Genomic DNA, 20,652 nt, shown 5'->3' with positions numbered 1-20,652 from the left:
ACTTGCGAGAGTCCTCGAGAAAGACGAATAGTTCCGCCAACAGTAAACGTAAAATATTTTGGATTTGCGAAATACGACACCACTATTCAAATGAACATTTGTTTAATGGGCTATTTGTTAGGGAATTCTAATTTTATTCACATTGTTGTTGGTGTTGGTAAAATAATTTAATTTTACGGAAAGGTAAATAAATGGTAGGGAAAAAGGTTATTTCAGCTTTTTTATTTTTTCCAAGTAAATCTATTCATGTAAATTTCAAGGGCTAGTCGATTATGTATATAGTCTTTTTAATCGATAAACTAAAGACTTTCTTGGTTAAACAAACAAAACATTGCCGTAAAGCTTTTAGTTTCCTCAACAAAAGAGGCTGTTATGGTAAGAAAACCCTTCGAATAATGATTAACTCAATACATTGGAATATTTAACTATGTAATATCGCTTCATCATTGAGTAATATTATCACTTCGAATTACTTAATTTATTTAAATTATTTATATTACTTAAAATGTTTGCAATTTGATTTTCGTAATATTAAAATTTAAGGAATATTATTATTTCTTACTAGCGTTTTCTCTCAAATAGAAATGCGCCCTGGAAAATGACTACAAGTGATATTTCACTAATAGGTTGTTCAACATTTACTAAATTTTTTTATTTCTGGTAACATGGCGATAGAATGTCGGTAGAATAATATTTGTTTTGAAGAAACCTATTCATCTCTCAATTATCTGCATATTGCCCTTCTTGTGCTAAAAATGACATCATAAAATAATTTATAAACATCATTAATAAGCACCATCTTTCTAATTTTATATTTAGTGATTTCTGGTATTTGTTGCCAGTTACAGTTTTTTAGCCTAATTGCAATTACACAACTACATAATGTTTCAAAACATATCCATTTTCAATTTTCAAAAATGCACAAGTTATTGATTCGTAATTCTTTAATATGAAATTGATATGAAATAATATTCAAAATAAATGAAAAATTTCATATTCGGTTGTATACAAGGCGATTTAATTTAAAGCCAATAATAATTAGCTGTTACTTTGTGACCAACATCTTCGCAATCTAAAATAAAACTAACATTATTATTTTGTGTTAATTTTAATATAATTATCAAAGAACAGATTCCAACTTCTCGACAGGATCAGTACTTCTAATTTGCACCTATTTCTCAATCTGTCATTTAATAATCTTTTTCAGCTCAATTCAGCAACCATCCTTCTCAAATTAATTAATCCTGTTGCTCGGACTTACCAACGGGGCAACTCGGCTTTATATCTTAAATGGTTAATCCATCTTCAATTACTCTAATTCGGACCAATATTTTGGCCTTTCGTCCCTCTCTCCTCTGGTCTCACCGTACCTCGGGAAATGCAGACGTCCGCCGCTCCTATTTGCGACAATTTATGGGAGAACTTCCCCGAGGACAAGATCCCCCAGGCCACCCAACTGATAACCGGGCAAATCTCGACAGATAATGTCACGTTCCCGACCGTATAATTTGCTTTCGAAGAGGTGGAAAATATTTTTGATCCTACAGAAACTGTATTTCATTATCACATGGTAATAAGGTGTTCGTAATTTATTGGATTTCCATATTCGATTTTCAGTAACTCAATTTCAATAGGAAAACAATTTTTTACTTATTATTATTGCGATTTTGTTCATTTTTGTTTAGTTACTTAATAGAACGATTTCATTCATTAGATGCTTGTATATATTTTATTCTTGTATATATTTGTGGTAAAATATGAAGAATAAAGGTAAACAACTAAATAAACTCTCTTCATAAAATAGCATATTTGCAATTAAAGTTATTGAATTATTCAGTGTATATAGGTGATAATCATAGTATTATCAAAATTGCTCTGCTACATTCATTAAGTTTGTTTTGTAACTTAAAGAAATCATATCTATCGTCCATTTTGATCCTAATTATCTAAACGCAGTAGTTTTAATATTAATGATAAACAATGGCCTGGATGACCAAAAGTAGATAGAAGACAACGATTTCCAAGGCTTATTGCACAATACCTCAGCTCAAATTCTTTAAGAACTTTCAGTTAGCTTAGCAGTTGATGAATTAACTATTTTCGCAGGTTTATATGTGATGGAAAATATCTAAAATGAGGGAGAATGGCTACTAAAATGCAATGAAACTGATGTATGACAATGTTCGGCCACACGATGCAAGAATTATGAAGGATACACTGTTGCAAATCGAATGGGAAGTTCGTCTGCACCCAGTTTGCGTACCAGACCAATATCATTCTTTGGTCGCGGCATTTTCACGTTATCAGAAATATGGTCCATTAATATATATTGGAAGAAATTTTCCGAATAAATGCCTTTTTAAGGTGAAAAAATAACATATGCAAGCGTCTAATAGTTTCAGCACTTTACATTCATTTTGTATACACCCAGAATATTATTGAGGAATTTATTATAGATAGTAAAACTTACACTTATAATAATTTATATTGACTTATGTTTACAATTAAGCTTTATATTTTGTGTAAGTGTCAACAACACATTTTTCTTAAATTCGAATACACCCATTATAATAATAAACTAGTTGTTGAATTATAGTTGTTGAATATGATTTATATTATTAAATATATTTTAAATTGTATTTAGTTTCATAATACGAGGGTCACTATTTATATTTCGGGAATAGAAAGAAAACAAATAGTTAAGCTGCGAATATATTTTTATTGTTTTTCAAAGCACTTGCCACGATGATCGATACACTTTTGCATGCTCTTAAACCAATTTTCAAAGCATTTATTCCATTCCCAATGAGGTATCTTCAAAACATGATTTTTGAACGCTTCAATAGCTTCTTCGGGCAATGAAAATCGTTGACCACGCAGTTTATTTTTGCGGATGGAAATAAAAGAAGTCATTGTAATTTTTTATTCTTTTTGTAGTCTTATTTCACCGAAAACTTCTGGCAAATAAATTGTTGTGTACTAATCAGAATTTACTGTTCCAATGGGATCCAACGCGAACATAACTTTCGCACAGTTAAGTGTTCATGTAAAATCGCATATATGCTGGTTGAACTAATGCTTAAGGATGCATCAAGCTCACAATAGGTGACATGACGATCTTGCTTTATTATTTCGCACACACCATCGATGTTTTCTGGCATAACAGACGATTTTGGACGACCTTTATGAATCTCGTCGGACAGCGAACTACGACCACGATTGAATTCACTAAACCAGCGATACATGGTGGTTTTTGATGAAGCTTCATCGCCAAAAGTCAAATTAAGTTAATTGGTGCACTCTTGTTGTAATAATCCACGTCGAAAACAGTCATATGGACTCATATCACAACAGTGTTGCCAATTCCCGAAATATAAATAGTGACTCTCGTATATTAAATATCGAAAGCAGTAAACTATCTGTGTTATCGTATAGGTTACAAGATAATATTGTGCACAATTTTTTAAAATATAAAGATTTGGATTTGGAGACAAATGCCTTAAAATTAATTCACATACATATACATATAATTCATATCACTTACCTTTTTGATAATCCGCATAAACCTCGAATGTTCGAACCCCCGTGTACTCTGCCTTTCCTCCCGCGTACACTCCTTCTTGTTTATCAACCAGCAACCATTGATGTCCAACGAAGTCGAATGTCTCGTTGTACCGCCTACCCTCACCACCGTCGAGCTCCAGGGTTGCGGCACTACCGTAACGCGATACTCTAGCCACGTGCCACTGTCCATCATCTACGGGCACCGCGCTCAACCATATATCCTTCTCCTCGGTTCGTAGGGAATTTAGATTGTAGCGGAAGTACAGGCGCGAGTCCTTGATTTCCAGGATGCCGTATTCGCGATTATGTTGATCGGACACGCGGAATAATTCGCCGTGTTCCTCCCGAGTACGGAATCTGAGCTGGATTTGAGTGGAGAATCGGTCGGGTTCGAAGCTCAAAGCATATTTGACGTAGGATTGCGGTTTGAAGCTGGTTGGGATGGTGGGAATAGAGCAGGATGGTCCGGTCCAGCCTGGGTGGCATTGGCACTTGGCTTCGTTCATGCTTCCTATACAAGTACCATGTTCCCAGCATCTGAAAAATAAAAATAATATACATTGAGGGGTATCCTAGTAAAGAAATATGAAAACAATCGATTTTATCCTGTAAGATTATACCTTTTTCATAAGTTTAAATTATTTTTGACTGATTTAATGACGCAGCATTTAAACTGATCAGCTGCTAATTTGAAACTGAGAGTGAATTTTAGTCTAGAAAATTAAAAAAAAAACGCTACTTCTCCATATATTCAAAGCTTATCGCATTAAGATCGGTTATCGGCTTATCGGTTGGCATTCCCAAATCCAGAAAGCAATCCAAAAAGGTTCGGGGATAGCAAACCTGCTATCTTCTCTGATTTGCCTTTCTAGCAGACTTCCCATCTCCATCAAATGCTTATTTTACAAGATGTTAATTCGGTCCGTACTCCTCTACGGATCTAATGTGTACTTCAAGTTTGTTATACCCAACCAGGTCAAACGGCTTCAAGTTTTCCAAAATCCAAAATAAGCTCCTCAGGAGAATATTAAACGCTTCATGGTTTGTCAGAAATAATAAAATTCATAGGGAAACTGACACTTCAGAAAAGAAGAAAGAAGCACTTCATATCTCAATCATTCCACAAACAACAACTCAGCTCAAGTTCTTCTGAAAACGCGCTTGTTCGCGAGCTGGTCGACATGCTGGGAGCTTAACACCGCGTCACCGCCATGCTCCCCCCCTTTTCCAGGCTGAAACGACCTCATCCGTCGCTACAGTTATGACTTTTGCCCCCATACAACAGTACCCAGTTGTGTCTTAACTCAGGTTCGCGAATCAATAGAATTGCCGGGCCCCTGTGCCCAATAACGGTTGGCCGATCAGCGGGTGCCATATCCCCAAATTTAATGCAGTAGCAGTAGTGATCCACAAGGGTTAACTGTGAGGCGGTTTCGGTTTAGTGTATTGGTAAGCCCAGAGGCAGTCCCACATAACCCGGTCCAACTTGTCACTCCAGGGCAAGTTTCCGCGACCAAGTATGCGTCATGCATTCCACCGCCTGGTTTTTAGGCCAGAACAAAAAAATAAGCTGGAGCTAATAAAAGTAATTCGGTGTCAAATCAGGGTTGTATGGAAGATGATCCATCAATTCTACCTTTTTGTTAAATGGGTAGCTGTTTCAATAACATTATCATGATGAACAATGATTCTTCATTGCTGCTTTTTATTCGTATTTCAGGAAGCATTTTTGGCAAATAAACGGTTGGGTATCATTCAGAATTCACAGTTTTACGTTTCTCTGGTGGCAAAGTTGCCACTTGTCCAGTTATTCCGAAGAAACAAGCGATCATTTGTTTCAAAGTGCTTCGTGAAAGAATCACTTTTGTCGGGTTTGACTCACTTGAGAAAATCCGTCGAGGTGATTGATGTTTTGTTTTTCTTCATTGTTCATTGTCTTGCACCAATTGACACGTGCATCTTTTGGAGCTCTTGTCAAATTATGCAGGATCTCTTTGATGCAATCAAGAACTGATGCTTATCATGTTAATTCTCAGGGATGCCTCAATATCGACATTTCGTGTACCGCATCAATCAAATCAACAACTGATTTTGGGCCACCTTTACGATTTTTGTCCCTGAGCGAACTACGGTCAAGATTAAATTTGTTGCATCGTAGTTTCATAACGCAAAAGGATGGGGCTTCATTGTCAAATGTCAAAATAAGCTTATCGATGCACTCCTGTCTTGATAATTCATGTCAACAAACCATAGTACGAAGACGTTTACGAGTTAACTAATTCTTTTCACTGCTAAAAGAGTTTCAACTCACTGTAAACAACACAAGTTGTGCTGAATTGAGAAAACGGACTGAAGAAGGTTATGGCTAACTGTTATAAATAAGTAACAACCCCCGTATATTGAAATATTTTAATTTTTTTTTTAATTTTTAACTTCTTATCAATCCAGATAAAGACTTACCTTGATATTGTATCCGATCTATGACATATTTCTTCGGTTTGAGGACATCCAGCCATGCTGTGTCTGGAGAGACCAGGATGGGCTAAGTCGTACAGCTTGGAGTTGTGGAATAGGTTTCTAATACAACCGTCAAAACTCTTACCAACTGGCATATACTGCCAGTGATAATGAGTTGGATCGAACTGTTCTACATATAATCCACCTAATTGCAATGGAGCGTTCACGTTAAGGTATTCGTTGAATGGTGGAATGGTTCCTTGAGCTTGACAATTGGAGTCATCGAATTCCGGAGGTGTTCCGTCTTCTAGTTCCTCTGTTAAAATAATTATTAATTATATTACTTTGAAATTCAATTTTTAGATTCAACTGTACCGATATTAGCTGATTTACAATAATCCACGACCATACGGACGTTCTCAGTGTCCCAGAATATATCCAGTCGATGCCATTCACCATCATCGAGCGTCTTCTTTGTTTTAACCCTCAATTCTAACGTTCCCGAACCAAAATCTAACAATAATCGCGGATACCCACGTTCCAACTCCACTGCTATATAATCAGAAACCATAATTTCGTCTTTCTCTGGTGGTACTATAGGCCCATTGTATAATAGTAAACCATCCGGTTTCCTGGTGATGAATTCGAAGTGCAGATGACTTTTGTCGCACATCTCCAGGGCGGGATACCAAGCCCAACCGTTACCTCTAAAACTACGCGACGTTTGTTGACATCTAGGACCGTTGTATCTGGAAAAAATCGCAAAGGTGAAAATATGTTGAGGAAATGGTGAAAGTGCGGATTACTAACCCAGCTGGACAAGAGCAGCTTAACGAAAATCGGGTCTCGCTGCATCTGCCGCCATTGTAGCACGGTGTGTTCCGGCAGTTCTCGTCTTTAGAGAAGTTGCGTGCTCCACAGGTGCACTCGGCCAACACATCTACTCTGACACCGACCAAGGCAGTTTTGTTAGCGTTAACCTGAAATGTAATTTGTAATATATAATTTCGCAAAGAACTTCAGTCTCGAGGGGGATCTAAGTCTAATTCAATAATTTAATAAAAGCTTCTGCTCTTGGAATTTACGGAAAATTAAATTATATAATATTCGGTCTCTTTGTACAATTTACCTTGAAATATTTTTCAAGTTTTTTATGGATTTAATGGCAAGCAATATCGAAAGATTAAAATAAATTAACTATTAATATTTAGTAGCGATAGGATTTGAATAGGTTTAAAAAATTCTAGAAGCCTGGCTCTTTACTTATTGAAACAGATTTTTTATATTTTATATCGATTTAATACTTAAAAAGGTTTTAATTCTGAACTAGACGACAGGCTTAATAACGTTTTATTTGATATCTCCAAAGGATCAACTTTCAGACAATATTCTAAACAGTAGGCATTGAGTTCAAATTATTTCGTTTGTGATATATTCAATATTGATGGTAGAAAAAAACAAGTACTCTTATTGATCTCTAAAACACTTCATTATAATTGAAATGTAGGGAAGGAACAAAATAACCTGAAAAATTTTGAAAATGAAAATACTTCGAATGGGGGCAAATCTGTTTTTCAGGAATAGTAGTATCCACGATAAGGACAGAATACACAAAATATGGTGAAACATCACTGACGAAGAGGAATAGTGGGCGAAACCTAAAGTTAACTGACAGAGACCGACCAAGAATTTAAGAAGGATTTTAAGAACCTATTTAAGAAAGATTTTTAGACAACATAAAAACCGAAATACTCATTTGATTAATACTGTTGAGACAAAAATGTATAAAGCTTTGAAACAGACGAAACTCAAAGTTAACTGACAGAGACCGACCAAGAATTTAAGAAGGATTTTAAGAACCAATTTAAGAAGGATTTTTAGACAACATAAAAAGCGAAATACTCATTTGATTAATACTGTTGAGACAAAAATATATAAAGCTTTGCAATAGATGAAACCCAAAGTTAACTGACAGAGGCCGGCCAAGAATTTAAGAAGGATTTTAAGAACCTATTTAAGAAAGATTTTTAGACAACATAAAAACCGAAATACTCATTTGATTAATACTGTTGAGACAAAAATATATAAAGCTTTGAAACAGACGAAACTCAAAGTTAACTGACAGAGACCGACCAAGAATTTAAGAAGGATTTTAAGAACCTATTTAAGAAAGATTTTTAGACAACATAAAAACCGAAATACTCATTTGATTAATACTGTTGAGACAAAAATATATAAAGCTTTGTAACAGACGAAACCCAAAGCTAACTGACAGAGACCGACCAAGAATTTAAGAAGGATTTTAAGAACCTATTTAAGAAAGATTTTTAGACAACATAAAAACCGAAATACTCATTTGATTAATACTGTTGAGACAAAAATGTATAAAGCTTTGAAACAGACGAAACTCAAAGTTAACTGACAGAGACCGACCAAGAATTTAAGAAGGATTTTAAGAACCTATTTAAGAAAGATTTTTAGACAACATAAAAACCGAAATACTCATTTGATTAATACTGTTGAGACAAAAATATATAAAGCTTTGTAACAGACGAAACCCAAAGCTAACTGACAGAGACCGACCAAGAATTTAAGAAGGATTTTAAGAACCTATTTAAGAAAGATTTTTAGACAACATAAAAACCGAAATACTCATTTGATTAATACCGTTGAGACAAAAATATATAAAGCTTTGTAACAGACGAAACCCAAAGCTAACTGACAGAGACCGACCAAGAATTTAAGAAGGATTTTAAGAACCTATTTAAGAAAGATTTTTAGGCAAAATGAAAACCGAAATACTCATTTGATTAATACTGTTGAGACAAAAATATATAAAGCTTTGTAATAGACGAAACCCAAAGTTAACTGACAGAGACCGACCAAGAATTTAAGAAGGATTTTAAGAACCTATTTAAGAAAGATTTTTAGGCAAAATGAAAACCGAAATACTCATTTGATTAATACTGTTGAGACAAAAATATATAAAGCTTTGTAACAGACGACAACTCTAAGCTACAAAAGAAGTGGTGCAAATGCCAAAAACCCTAGACATTTGATATGATTAGAAGTATGTTGTATGGTCCGACGTACCATCATTTGCAATGTTTAGCCCGATCTAGCTGTAAATATGATTTCTCCAATGGAAGTTGCCACAGAAATTGACGACGACCTCAATTCTAAAAAGCCTCCTGGAATTGATGATATTTCACCTGGATTATTAAAAGAGCAGCCATAAAAAGTCATTATCATGTTGACATATATATTCTGTCTGTATATATATGTCTGTTTTAGACTGAAGCATGTTCCGGAATTACTTATGGTTGCTCGAATAATTTTATCTGGATGTTACAGGCCTCTTTCACCTCCTCAAGCAGGTTCAGCTCCTCAGAATATACCTCGATGGTAGATTAAATTGGAAATATTTTGTTAGATACTGATATATAAGTCAAGCAACTGCACTGGTTAGTCGGAAGATATTCTCAACTTGATCTAAAACTAAAGAAATTGGTTTATCAGTCGATCATAAAGCCAATTTGGACCTATGGTGTGCTAATATGGGGTTGCCCTAAAACATCAAACCTGTACGACTAATTATCCAAATCACATGAACTTGTTTAGTGTACAAGTATATTCTAAACTTTAGCTTAAGTAGAGTAGTTTCATTTTAATTTCGGAAATACATACTAATGTATTAATCTTATACTCGCCTTGCATGTGTATGAATGCAAGTACAACAAAACAGTTGTAGTACTATAATTTTTAATTTAAGATTGTACTAAGCATATCTGTGTAAGATGGAAATAATAAAAAGAACTACATTATATATCTATTACATTTTACTGTTTATGTATATGAATAGAAGTCTACGATCCGGACTGTCTGATTGTTACGGTTAAGCAAGGCTTTTGCCGGCTTTCTTATTCACATCACTGGCCGGATTTCTGCTAATGAATATTTCGATATCCTCAACTACGTCTCTCAAGTTATCACTATTACTAGCATATTCCAAGATGATATTGCTTTTACACACACACAGTCAAAAAGTTCATTTTGGTTTTAGGGTAGATCGTGAGGCGTAGATTTCCATTCCATCTTGTTACAAGAAAGGGGTCATTTTATTGGAAACTATTCATGCTATCTACACCTTATTAAAGAATTAATAGTGTATGTATAATGTCGATTTTTTTCATCCTCCGTAACTACAGCATATTAGTGGAATATTTAATTACATTATATAATTAAATTATCCCCGGCTCCGGACCATATTTAAAACATCAACGTGAGTTTATAAGTGGGTGTTACGATATGATAAGTTATTAACCCTTGTTCTGACTGACAATATCGCTCTCTATTCAACCATTCGACGCACAAAATGACGGGTAATGATTCGGAAAACTAGCATACTTAGACCTTATTTGAAATTCAAATTTATGTATTCCTTATTTGTAACTTGAATATAAATGGACGTCTAGTGTTTTTTGTGTTGCTCGTTATCTTGTTTGCTATGCATGACGAAGCGTTATTTTTAGTGGTATCAAAATTGGAGAAGGAATGTAGTTTAAAATATCCACTCCATATAAGGAATTTTTCTATATTTTCGGGTTTTGGTTTATTTTAGTCGCGTCAGTAAACTATATTGTTGTGTATGCTTGGAACTTTCTCACTATTCTACAAAGACATTTACCTTCAGGAGGTCGAGCTAGAAAGATCCAAGTTAAACAGTTGGAAGGAATAATTTGAATATAATCAAAAAAGAAATAATCAAAAGAAAGGAATAATCAAAAAATTATCTAAAGGACTTGCCAATCAATTAGTAGCAGTGAAGTGCGTAGACTTTAGGGCTGTAGCGATATATCTTAGAGCAAGATTTAGAATAAGATATTTTGCAAAGAGAGTAATTTGTCGTCAATTTGTTGAAAACACAAAGTTCGCAATTCAAAAGCATTATTCAGATAATAGATTAATAAAATAAAACGAACATATATCATAACTAGACATAGCGTAACAGAAAATTGATAATGACCAGACAACGTTGTTCTCTTTAACTCTCCAGTTGACGACAAAGAACCAGATCCATACAAAAGAGAATTCATTTGGTCGAATATACATCAAAAGCTATATGCACATTCGGATTAGTATAAAATCGTTTCTCTATGGATACATTTTTAAGTCCAACCGAACATGTCTTTCATATTCGGCGATCAATACTATTCGAATAAATATAGTTCCACTAAAAAGCTCAAAAAGGCATAAAATACCTGAAAATATCGTTTGATAAATATCAAGGATGACTTTCTTTTGCGTCTGGTCTTTTAAAAGTTTTATTCAATAAATTGGCGTTTTTCTTTTGTATACTTCGATACATGTTTTCAGTTTATTAAAATATTTGTTGTTGACAATATCATGTCCAAAAATATAACCCACTGTAGCGTGTTTACTGTATGTTTTTTGTTCTTTTAACAAAAGTTATCTTTTGGGCGTATTTAATTTAATTTTCGATATGTTACTTTGAACAAAAGCTTGGTTCTGACAAATATATAGTTGATATATTTTTTGTAAATCAAAAAGTATTGCCTTGAAATAAAAGACACTGATGGTAAATTAATGTTTCAGCTGTTTTATTTGAATCATTAGGTTATTGTTGGTATAAACAAATAGTGATGAGGTAAAATTGGAGTATTGTGTTTTTCAGTAAGGGAGATTCAGTGTTGACAGCTCTTTAACCGTACATTATTCGATAAGATAGTTCTAGCAAATAATACTATTTTATTATCAAATTGATAGTATGCGCAATAGCTAAAGTTAAAAAAGTTCGTAAAAAATATCTAGTTCTTGTATCACAAAAATAATACCAGTATTCACTATTTTTGAAACTGAAGCCTAGTGTTTTGCTTCAAATGCGCCATTAAATAATATTATTATATGCTATAAATTCATCTATAGTCTATCCAAAGTTAGTATGAACTTATGTCATCCAATTCATAACTTTAAAACGGTGCAATGTTACCGCAACAACTCTGAGTTTTAGTACATTTTGATTTTGACATATAACAAAATTCTAATCAAAATAACATAATGAAACATAAATGTTATCAAATATGATTTATTTTAATATTATAGCACACCTAAAATCTAATGTTAATTATACAGAAACAATAGTTTATAGGCCAGAGTTATAACCTCTTATTGCTATTGTTTCCAAGAATTTTGTATACGTTTTACAACAGGACGACTTTGACAGGCGGGTTCGGTTACGTGTTCGAACTTATCAAATAGCACTGTGTCTTTTTTTAACAAGAATAAAATGAGAACGAAAATATTGTCTGATTCTAAAACGAATTTACAAATTGCGGCAGGTCATATATTAAACATTTTGATCACGTTTGTTCACAGCAGTTTTGGATAGACTATATAGTCCAAAATATCTGACAATACTGACAATTGCAGAAGAATAGATCCACTAAAGAGAAATCGTTCACATGTGAGGCGGGTGACGAATCAGATCACCTTTATGTTAGCTCTATTGGGAATCAAATGTAAGGAATGTATGGAAAAAGTCAGTAGTTTTTTTTGATACTATCCTCTCGATATGGTCATAATCTAATACAACTATTTTAGAAGGAACTATTGATCAGGGAAGTATTGAGTATGAAGTTCAAAGGTGACTACAATGGGGATATCAACATCTTTGGTTTAGTTCGAAAATAAACCGTTAAAAATGTTGAGGAACGACCAGTTATTATTATAGACAATGCTCCATATCGTGCACACAGGTGGAAAGATCTCAAAAAGTTGAACGACAATGTCCGTAACCAAGGAATTATGTGCTAAACATAAATTAAGTTTTGATATAATCATTTTGAAGATATTGAAGATATGCACCGTAGATAAAATGTCAGAAAATTATGGTCACAGAATATTACGCCTTCCTCTATAACATATTTAATCCTATCGAATTGATATGGGGGTGGCAAGTAGTTATTATAGTAGACACTCTGGCCGAGTAGGATATTCAATGAAGAACTATTCGGGCTAGTAGAAAGAAGCATGGTGGCAACACACAATAACAACTTAGTATATTGAATAATATTATTTGTGTTTAATTAGTTTTGTTATATAACAATTATGTTATATATCAGAGCTAAAATAAACCAAAAGTCAAATTCAATGCGACGACATTGCGACGTCGTAACGTCGTCAATTTTGATGATGTGAGTTTATTACCATTTTTGATATACTATGGGTATATTAGGTGTGGTATTTAACACTTTGACTTAACCTATTTTACTACACCTATATGTTTAATTGTGGATGCGTTAATTTACGTAGATTATATAGAAACAAAATTTGAGTGCACAAATATTTGTTCAGTACGTTACAGAGATTGCTAATAGCCATAAATCGTTTTTAAAATATATTAAGCGTAAGTCGCATTATTGTTATAGAAATATTTTCGGAATTTACTAGTGATCAATGAGGTTGTTTTCATTTAAATAGCTCGTTTTTGTTGAATATTTTAATGCTTTCTGCTGTCTAATCAGTTACAGGAAATAGATTTAAAAATCAAAACATGAACACCTACTTTGGAAGCTTAGTATCTACACGCTTATTTTTAATAAGTATTAACGTAGAAGAATTGTAGTAAATAATGAATTATTAGTTTGTAAATGAATTATAACTTAAGATCTGTTAACGATTATGCATTTACTAATAAATTACTGGAGCATTAAAAACACAACATACAAGGTGGCCCACGGTACTTTAACATTTCAAACAAATAATTGTCCATTTTTAAATTTAAAGCTCTTCTTTGGTATTTTAAAGTAAATAAATTATGTATATATTTTTATAAATAAGTTAGAGAAATAATATATTTAAATAGTAAGGATTACGAGTGAGCCTTGTTGTCTGTCCACTTCTGTAAATTATTGGTTTTAATTCCTTAACAGGTTTCTTCTTGATGTTGCTGATAGTCTTTACTTTTAAGGTATTCTTACAAAACACTGGTGACAAATCTGCGTTGTGAAGTAGTGAGCTTTTACAATTTTTATAAAGTCTCTGTGGATGTACCAGGACACTAAATCTTGCTGGAACCAGTTTTTCGTTTGAAGCTTGGAAATTCTGGCAAAGCTGGTGTGAGAACTAGAGAGTTATAATAAACAATAACAGGCCATTTCTTTGGTTTGCACAAAGGTGTGAACCACAGATTAATTAGCGGATAATTTTTCTATATCGTGATCGAGAGGAACTCACAGGGCTTATAGGACACTGTATAATATTTATTATCCTATTATATCATATATTATAGGAAAATATATTATTCCTTTAGTGTATGTGTAATTTTATTTTTGCCATCATCACTAATCTTCGGGAAGGGAAAAATATCGATTTTTGAAATTTTTAAAAAATATCATGCATTTATTACATAAATAAAAAACATATCGATGATAAGTGAAGCGATTGGTCCGAAAGATGTATTGATTTAACGGAGACATATGGTTCCAAAATGTATATTCATACCGAAGAAGGAAGAGTGTTTACTTATCAATCAATACGCTGCTATTGATGCAGCAGGGCTTCAAATATACCAGGACGATGGTCCAGGTCTCGGACAATGCTGGTCTCAAGTTTTTAAGACCGTTATGTATTTTGAAATTACTTCTACCAAAAAATCTTTCAAATTTGATTTACAGACATGACCAAATCATTGTAGTCGGTGCCTCTGAATTCCTTCCTCAATTATGGACTGATTGTCTCATCTTTGAATAAATTGCTTTAATTTCTAATATGATCTCGGAAGAAAACGTAATGATCTCTAATACAACACATAACATACTCCAATATGATTGGTATGAAACAATATTTAAATGCTTAATTGAAACATATTACGTTTCTGACATTAAAATAGAGGTTTATTATGAAAACAAAGAATTTTCGTGATTGTTATGCCTTGCAACGGATGAAAAGACAAACAACAATCACACAGGAAAAAAAACATCTTGATAAAAGTTTCATCTGATAAATTTAAACGATTTGGTCCTTTTGTGTCCGGCAGGTTTAGCTTTTTGCCGGGACAAAATAGGCGTATTCCTTTTGCGAGATGTATTTCTAACATTTTAAACGGTTTGTCATTGTCAATACAATACCCGTGTGGCCTACATGGCCTCTCTTTCTCTCCGATTGCCGGGCACAAATAAAGTTTTTCGGCCCTTTGAAAAAATATATTTTTTATACCTTTTGTGTGGCGCAGTCCCCGAATAAGGGAAATTATAAAACAAAATTAGGTGGGGCGTGTTTTTTTGCTTTCCGATGGCGGAGCGAAGCTCAATACTCAAAGGAAAATAAATAAAATCAAGGCCGGGCTAGAGAAAAGGCGAGAATCCTTTGAAAAATACAATCCCCTTTTTCTTTTATTGTACTACAAGCGGGTAATCCATAATATTTCTATTTATTAAATGAGATTAAATGTTGTTAACTGGAAATAGATAGAATATATAAATATAATAAATAATACTATATAGTTTTAAAATACTTTTAATATACATTTTAAACAATGTTTATATAAACAACTAACCTATTCAGAATTCAAGTTCTATATCCTGATAATTCCTGTAATATAAATTCTGGAATTATAATTTCTTGTCTATTTCTTAGAATATTTTACACATATACTACTCATATTGTAAATTAGGAATTAACAAATGATTTTATGGCCGCAACATTGAGCTATAATATTATTTTACGAGAGGCAGATGTCATTTTAATATCATTTTCGGTTTCCCAGAGACTCACTAAGCACTAGCTGAATTCACTAGTAAATAAAATTCCTCCATAACGTCTTTTACTAGACTTAAGGATGACTATTTCCCTTATCTGCATTATTCTTTTCAGTGTTTTTTCGTGACGATTCGGTATTAGTATTAGATGATTGAGTTATGGAGATAAAGTTGTCAATGCAAGTGTTGGAAGGAATCTTCATTGGTTCAATCAAGCCGTTGGTGAGATTGGCCTGCATTGCTGACACTATATATTTTCAAATTTAAATAACAGCATTAGCTTCAATATCACAGAAAGCTGACTTTCTGGATGAATTTTCAACAGCTGGGTTTAAAGCTCATTATTATCTATCGATGATGTTATCTCTGTCTGTATATATTAATCGGCTTAACGAAATTTTTGGCTCCCTTTTTTTGAAATACGGGGGCATCTGAAGGCGTGAAATTTGGTACGATTAAAGTTTATATCGAGGGAGAATTTTTAGGCCTAAACTGTTTGTGTAATACGTCCAAATCGAACAACCAGAAATATCCGTCAGATCGATGACACAAAATATATAAACAAATATTTTAGCCTCCAGATATAACCATTGTGCTATTGATTATTCGTCGTTTTTACTATACGTAAATCAACTACGAACGCGTAAATTTCAGAATCAAAATCTGGCAACGTTGCCGCTAGAAAATTTTGAATCGGAAGACAAATCCCTAAATTTTACATTTAAAATGGGATTAAAACAGAAAGTGAGTGTGTTAAAATATCATTAAACATTGTTATTTAATATTAAGCCTTGTTGTTTATTTCTGTATTGTTAACTACTAAAGAGTTACGGCAAATTTGGATAAAAGATAATGGGAATAGTATGATAGCTTAAAATTTTATTTTATATTTTTTGTAGAGAGAACAAATTAATGTGTCTGATTTGTCGGAATATATGTATGTATAGCTGTTAAAGGCATATATATATATAGCTACGAAAATTTCATCTCAACGTAGATTAACAAAATTTGAGAATAAAAGAACCGTTTGTTCCCCTTTTTTGCAAGATATTTAGAATTTCGAACTCAGGTTATGCTTTAACTTGATGCTTGGTAAATACAAAAAAAGCTAAGAAAAATTGCTCTTTCATAAGGACTGATGTTAATGATTATTCTGGATTGCACCATTGTACTAGAAGTAATTATAAATATTATTATTGTGATTCATTTCAAGCTTTTTTAGTAAATGCACTTTTTATTAAAGCACTAACCGAACAGTGTAGGTAATAAATATGGCAATTTGTGCATAAAGAGTTGAAATGAATGTTTCAAAGAATATTTACAATTATAATATAGCTTCATAGATTAATCCTCATTTATTAGTTTCATAAAGATAAGAACTATATGAATACATCAATGAAGTAGTGATCATATGCAGCTGTTGATGAAACTAACTACATAATTTTCATTTATTATGGTAAAATAAATAGTACTATTAATAACTCATAATTTATTACTGTAAATTTATAAACATTTTAGCGATTGATGTTATAAGATACGCGACTATTATATGAGACCTTATTCTTTGATCGTTGTATCAATTATTTTGGTTATTTATTTGATAGACCTAAGTTTTTTAATAAGAATTTATACATCGTCAAAAATAAATTACGTAATATTGATCCTTATTATTTCAATATATATGCTCAAACATTAATTTCAAAATTATTTTATTTCTATATACTGTGTTTTAATATGGAGACATGGATTATGAGACATTTATATATTAAATAGATTTCTGATCTTATATTTAAAATACCGTCTGCTAATACGATGTGAAAATACTGAATACTGGGTAACAAGTATGTGAGAGATTTGAATATACGATTTAGACAGTTTTGGTTGAATACTGATAAAGTTGCTTAATAATATCGACATTCTAGATATACCAAAACGTTTTGAGAGAAATCATCTAGAAAACACCAAAACAATCTCAAAAAAGGCCAGGGCCACAAGACTAACTCTATCCAGTCCAACATTCTCTTGGTTAATTAACTATTCAGGGCACCATTGAAAAGCAAGATCTTAATCAGTTGATGGTTGAAACAGAATGAAATGGTACGGATCAATATCAGAGATCCCGTCCTGAAGGTGTACTCTCTAACGATTGCGAAACTTCGGCTTCATTTTAAAGTAAATAGTTCAAAATTAAGTGACGAAAAGGAGTGAGTGAAAAAAAATGTTCACATAAACTTAACACATATAAAAGTAATAGTTGTGCATGATATATGAATACAAATAATTTCAATATTGTATACATTGGTTTTGCAAAATTTGCTTGTAAAGAGCATGCGATTGCTAGTTTTTTTTAGGAAACATTGATCATATTTCGAAAAGATGGTTACTGTACCTCATAAAATGAGATTTTAATTGATGTTTGTTAGATCACGGCAGCTCAAAAAATACACGTAAGTTAAAAAATAAACAACATACTTAGTAATATACGTTAGGTATTATTATAGAATATAAAAAATTTACTTACCATATAAGGCAGAGCGCTAATATCTAATGTGTTGGTACAAGATCCTTCGCACATCTGATTCTCGTACAGACACTCATCAATGCCAACCTGAAAAATAAAAAAACATATTTATTCATATAAAAATGCAGAAAAAAATCAACCGCATAAAATATCTCAATTTGAATATTGTTTTTACCGTAGAATTCTATTAAAAATTGATGCTGGAACAACATAGAATACTCGCATTGTTCAACAACAGACGGAATATATTAAACGTTTAAAAAAGAAATAAAATTTTTGTCGACGTCAAACATAAAAAAAATATATCTATACGTATATAATATTTCGACTATGCGGCTATCCAATCAAATAGCTTTTTTCGCATAATTAAAATGTCAGGTGGGAATGATATTAAAAAAACCCTTTTGATATACCATATTTGGTTGGTTGAATTTTTGTCATATGCATTTTTGTTGAATAAAAATAAAATTCTTTTTTAATCGGTTCATAAACTTCTCCATAACTCAATTAATCAATAACCGTTCATAAAACACAATATTAGAAATATTTTTCAATAATTTAAACGAATCACTGTTTTATTTGGGGTGCTGACCAACAATTATCATAAAAAACGCCGTATATTTTAACATTTCGATATTAAAAGCAAGTTAGAAGTGTGTTAAATTTACATGATGCATATGCTTAATTTTCTTTCCGGTTGTTAATTTCCATGTCCATGTGAAATAATCTTCCGAAAATCGCAATAATTGGGACTGCTTGGCTGATAATTATATTTATTTTTACACTATGAAGTGCTATTTTATCAGTTACTTTTAAAACCAGTGTTAATTTATAAATCCTTTCCGGGTATCACTGGAAAGATTTAAGTCAAAGGAAAGAAATTAAAAGACCAGAGAAAAAAACACAAAATGAAATTGCGTGAACATAACAAAAATTACTACATATGACTTGAGTATATATTCAGTCAGAGCTAAGCCAGAGAGATAAAAATCTTTTGAAGTTGCATTATTAATTTAAATTATATGCGAAATGTGGAGAGTTTCAAACGTATGTTGAAAGTTGTTGACCGTTCAAAAGATAAACTTCTCAGGCAATTACTAAGACAAAATTACTAAATAGTACAAATTAGTTGTAAGATATGTGCCATGACTGTTGCTACATTAATTGGGCCAACAACGTCTACAAAATTCTACAACATATTATAATTACGGGTAATAAACCGGCAAACGCTGTTTTAGCGCTTTGTTTTAATACATCTCAAATCGTCGTCTATTAATAATCTGGATTGAAATGCCGAAGCCGTCACACAGTCAGAATCAAAAACTGATTGCGTCTTCAACCGAAACATAATTTAATATAATTCTTCTTTCATACACAGTTGGGTAATATAGGGTTTAAGTGACATAAAGATATCCCTCGAAGGGGTTTAATGCAATTTCCAGACATTGCTTTTAAAAGAATTTTTAAAAATATATAACAAAACAGGAATGGTTTTATTCCTGGTGCAGAATAGTGTTTTCCTCTGTTTCTGTGTTTTTGCAGTGGTTTGAAAATAAAATTTTAAATAATTTGGAGGAATCATCAGTTATTGTTATGGACAATGCACTATATCACAGTACACTGGTGGAGAAGATCCCAACAGGTGCATCAACAAAGGCTCCAATTAAGGAATGGCCTAAAGTACATAAAATAAGTTTTGAAGAAACCATTTTAAATAATGAACTATTTCAAATTGTTACTCCGTAAATATAAAACAAATATTTAATTGCATTTTATGTATTTACTTTTTTATAAATAAGCCTGAGAAACGATACATGGTAGATCATATCACGTTATGGCCACATATTATTACGTCTTCCTCAGTATTATTGCATATTTAATCCAATTGAGTTGATATGGGGTATTGCAAAGAATTATTACAATAGACATTCAAGTCAAGAGGGATATTAAAATCATAACTGTCTGAATTTATGGAAAGAAGCTATAGGAAATTGTATTATAAGGTGTGAAAGTTTTATGTTCATGTGTGTTATTGTTCAGAATATACATTAATTTGGTATTATAAATATTATAAATAAATAAACTGTATTAGATAATATTTTTGTTCCATTATTTTATTTAGATTAGAATTTCGTTATATGTCAAAGTCAAAATGTACTAAAACTCAGATTTGATGCAATTACTCAGGTAACATTGTGACGTTGTGACGTCATCAATTCGGATCACGTGGGTTCACTGCTGTTTTTAATAAACTTTATAAACAATATTAGGCAGAAAATGAAGTGGATTTGATTGACATTTTGTCATACCGCCTTGCTATTGTTCTAACCT

The 20,652-nt window shown here is 32.4% G+C and overlaps 1 protein-coding gene across 1 annotated transcript in view; it reads right to left on the bottom strand.

Annotated features, from left to right (window-relative positions):
- CadN (neural cadherin) overlaps positions 1–20,652 on the bottom strand; it is a 953,627-nt gene that overhangs the window by 54,622 nt on the left and 878,353 nt on the right. The window contains exons 30-34 of the mRNA XM_076414423.1: positions 18,322–18,408; positions 6,832–7,001; positions 6,397–6,770; positions 6,025–6,337; positions 3,545–4,101 (exon numbers count right to left, since the gene is read on the bottom strand). Coding sequence (XP_076270538.1) covers positions 3,545–4,101; positions 6,025–6,337; positions 6,397–6,770; positions 6,832–7,001; positions 18,322–18,408 — 1,501 coding nt within the window. The remainder of the gene's footprint in view (positions 1–3,544; positions 4,102–6,024; positions 6,338–6,396; positions 6,771–6,831; positions 7,002–18,321; positions 18,409–20,652) is intronic.

The sequence above is a fragment of the Rhynchophorus ferrugineus genome, unplaced genomic scaffold (assembly GCF_030347505.1).
Source record: "Rhynchophorus ferrugineus isolate W39M unplaced genomic scaffold, kcgeb_rfMv2 rfM9, whole genome shotgun sequence".
Classification (NCBI taxonomy): Eukaryota; Metazoa; Arthropoda; class Insecta; order Coleoptera; family Curculionidae; genus Rhynchophorus; species Rhynchophorus ferrugineus.
Note: the sequence above shows the minus strand (reverse complement) of the source record. Positions and strands in the feature narration are given on the sequence as shown.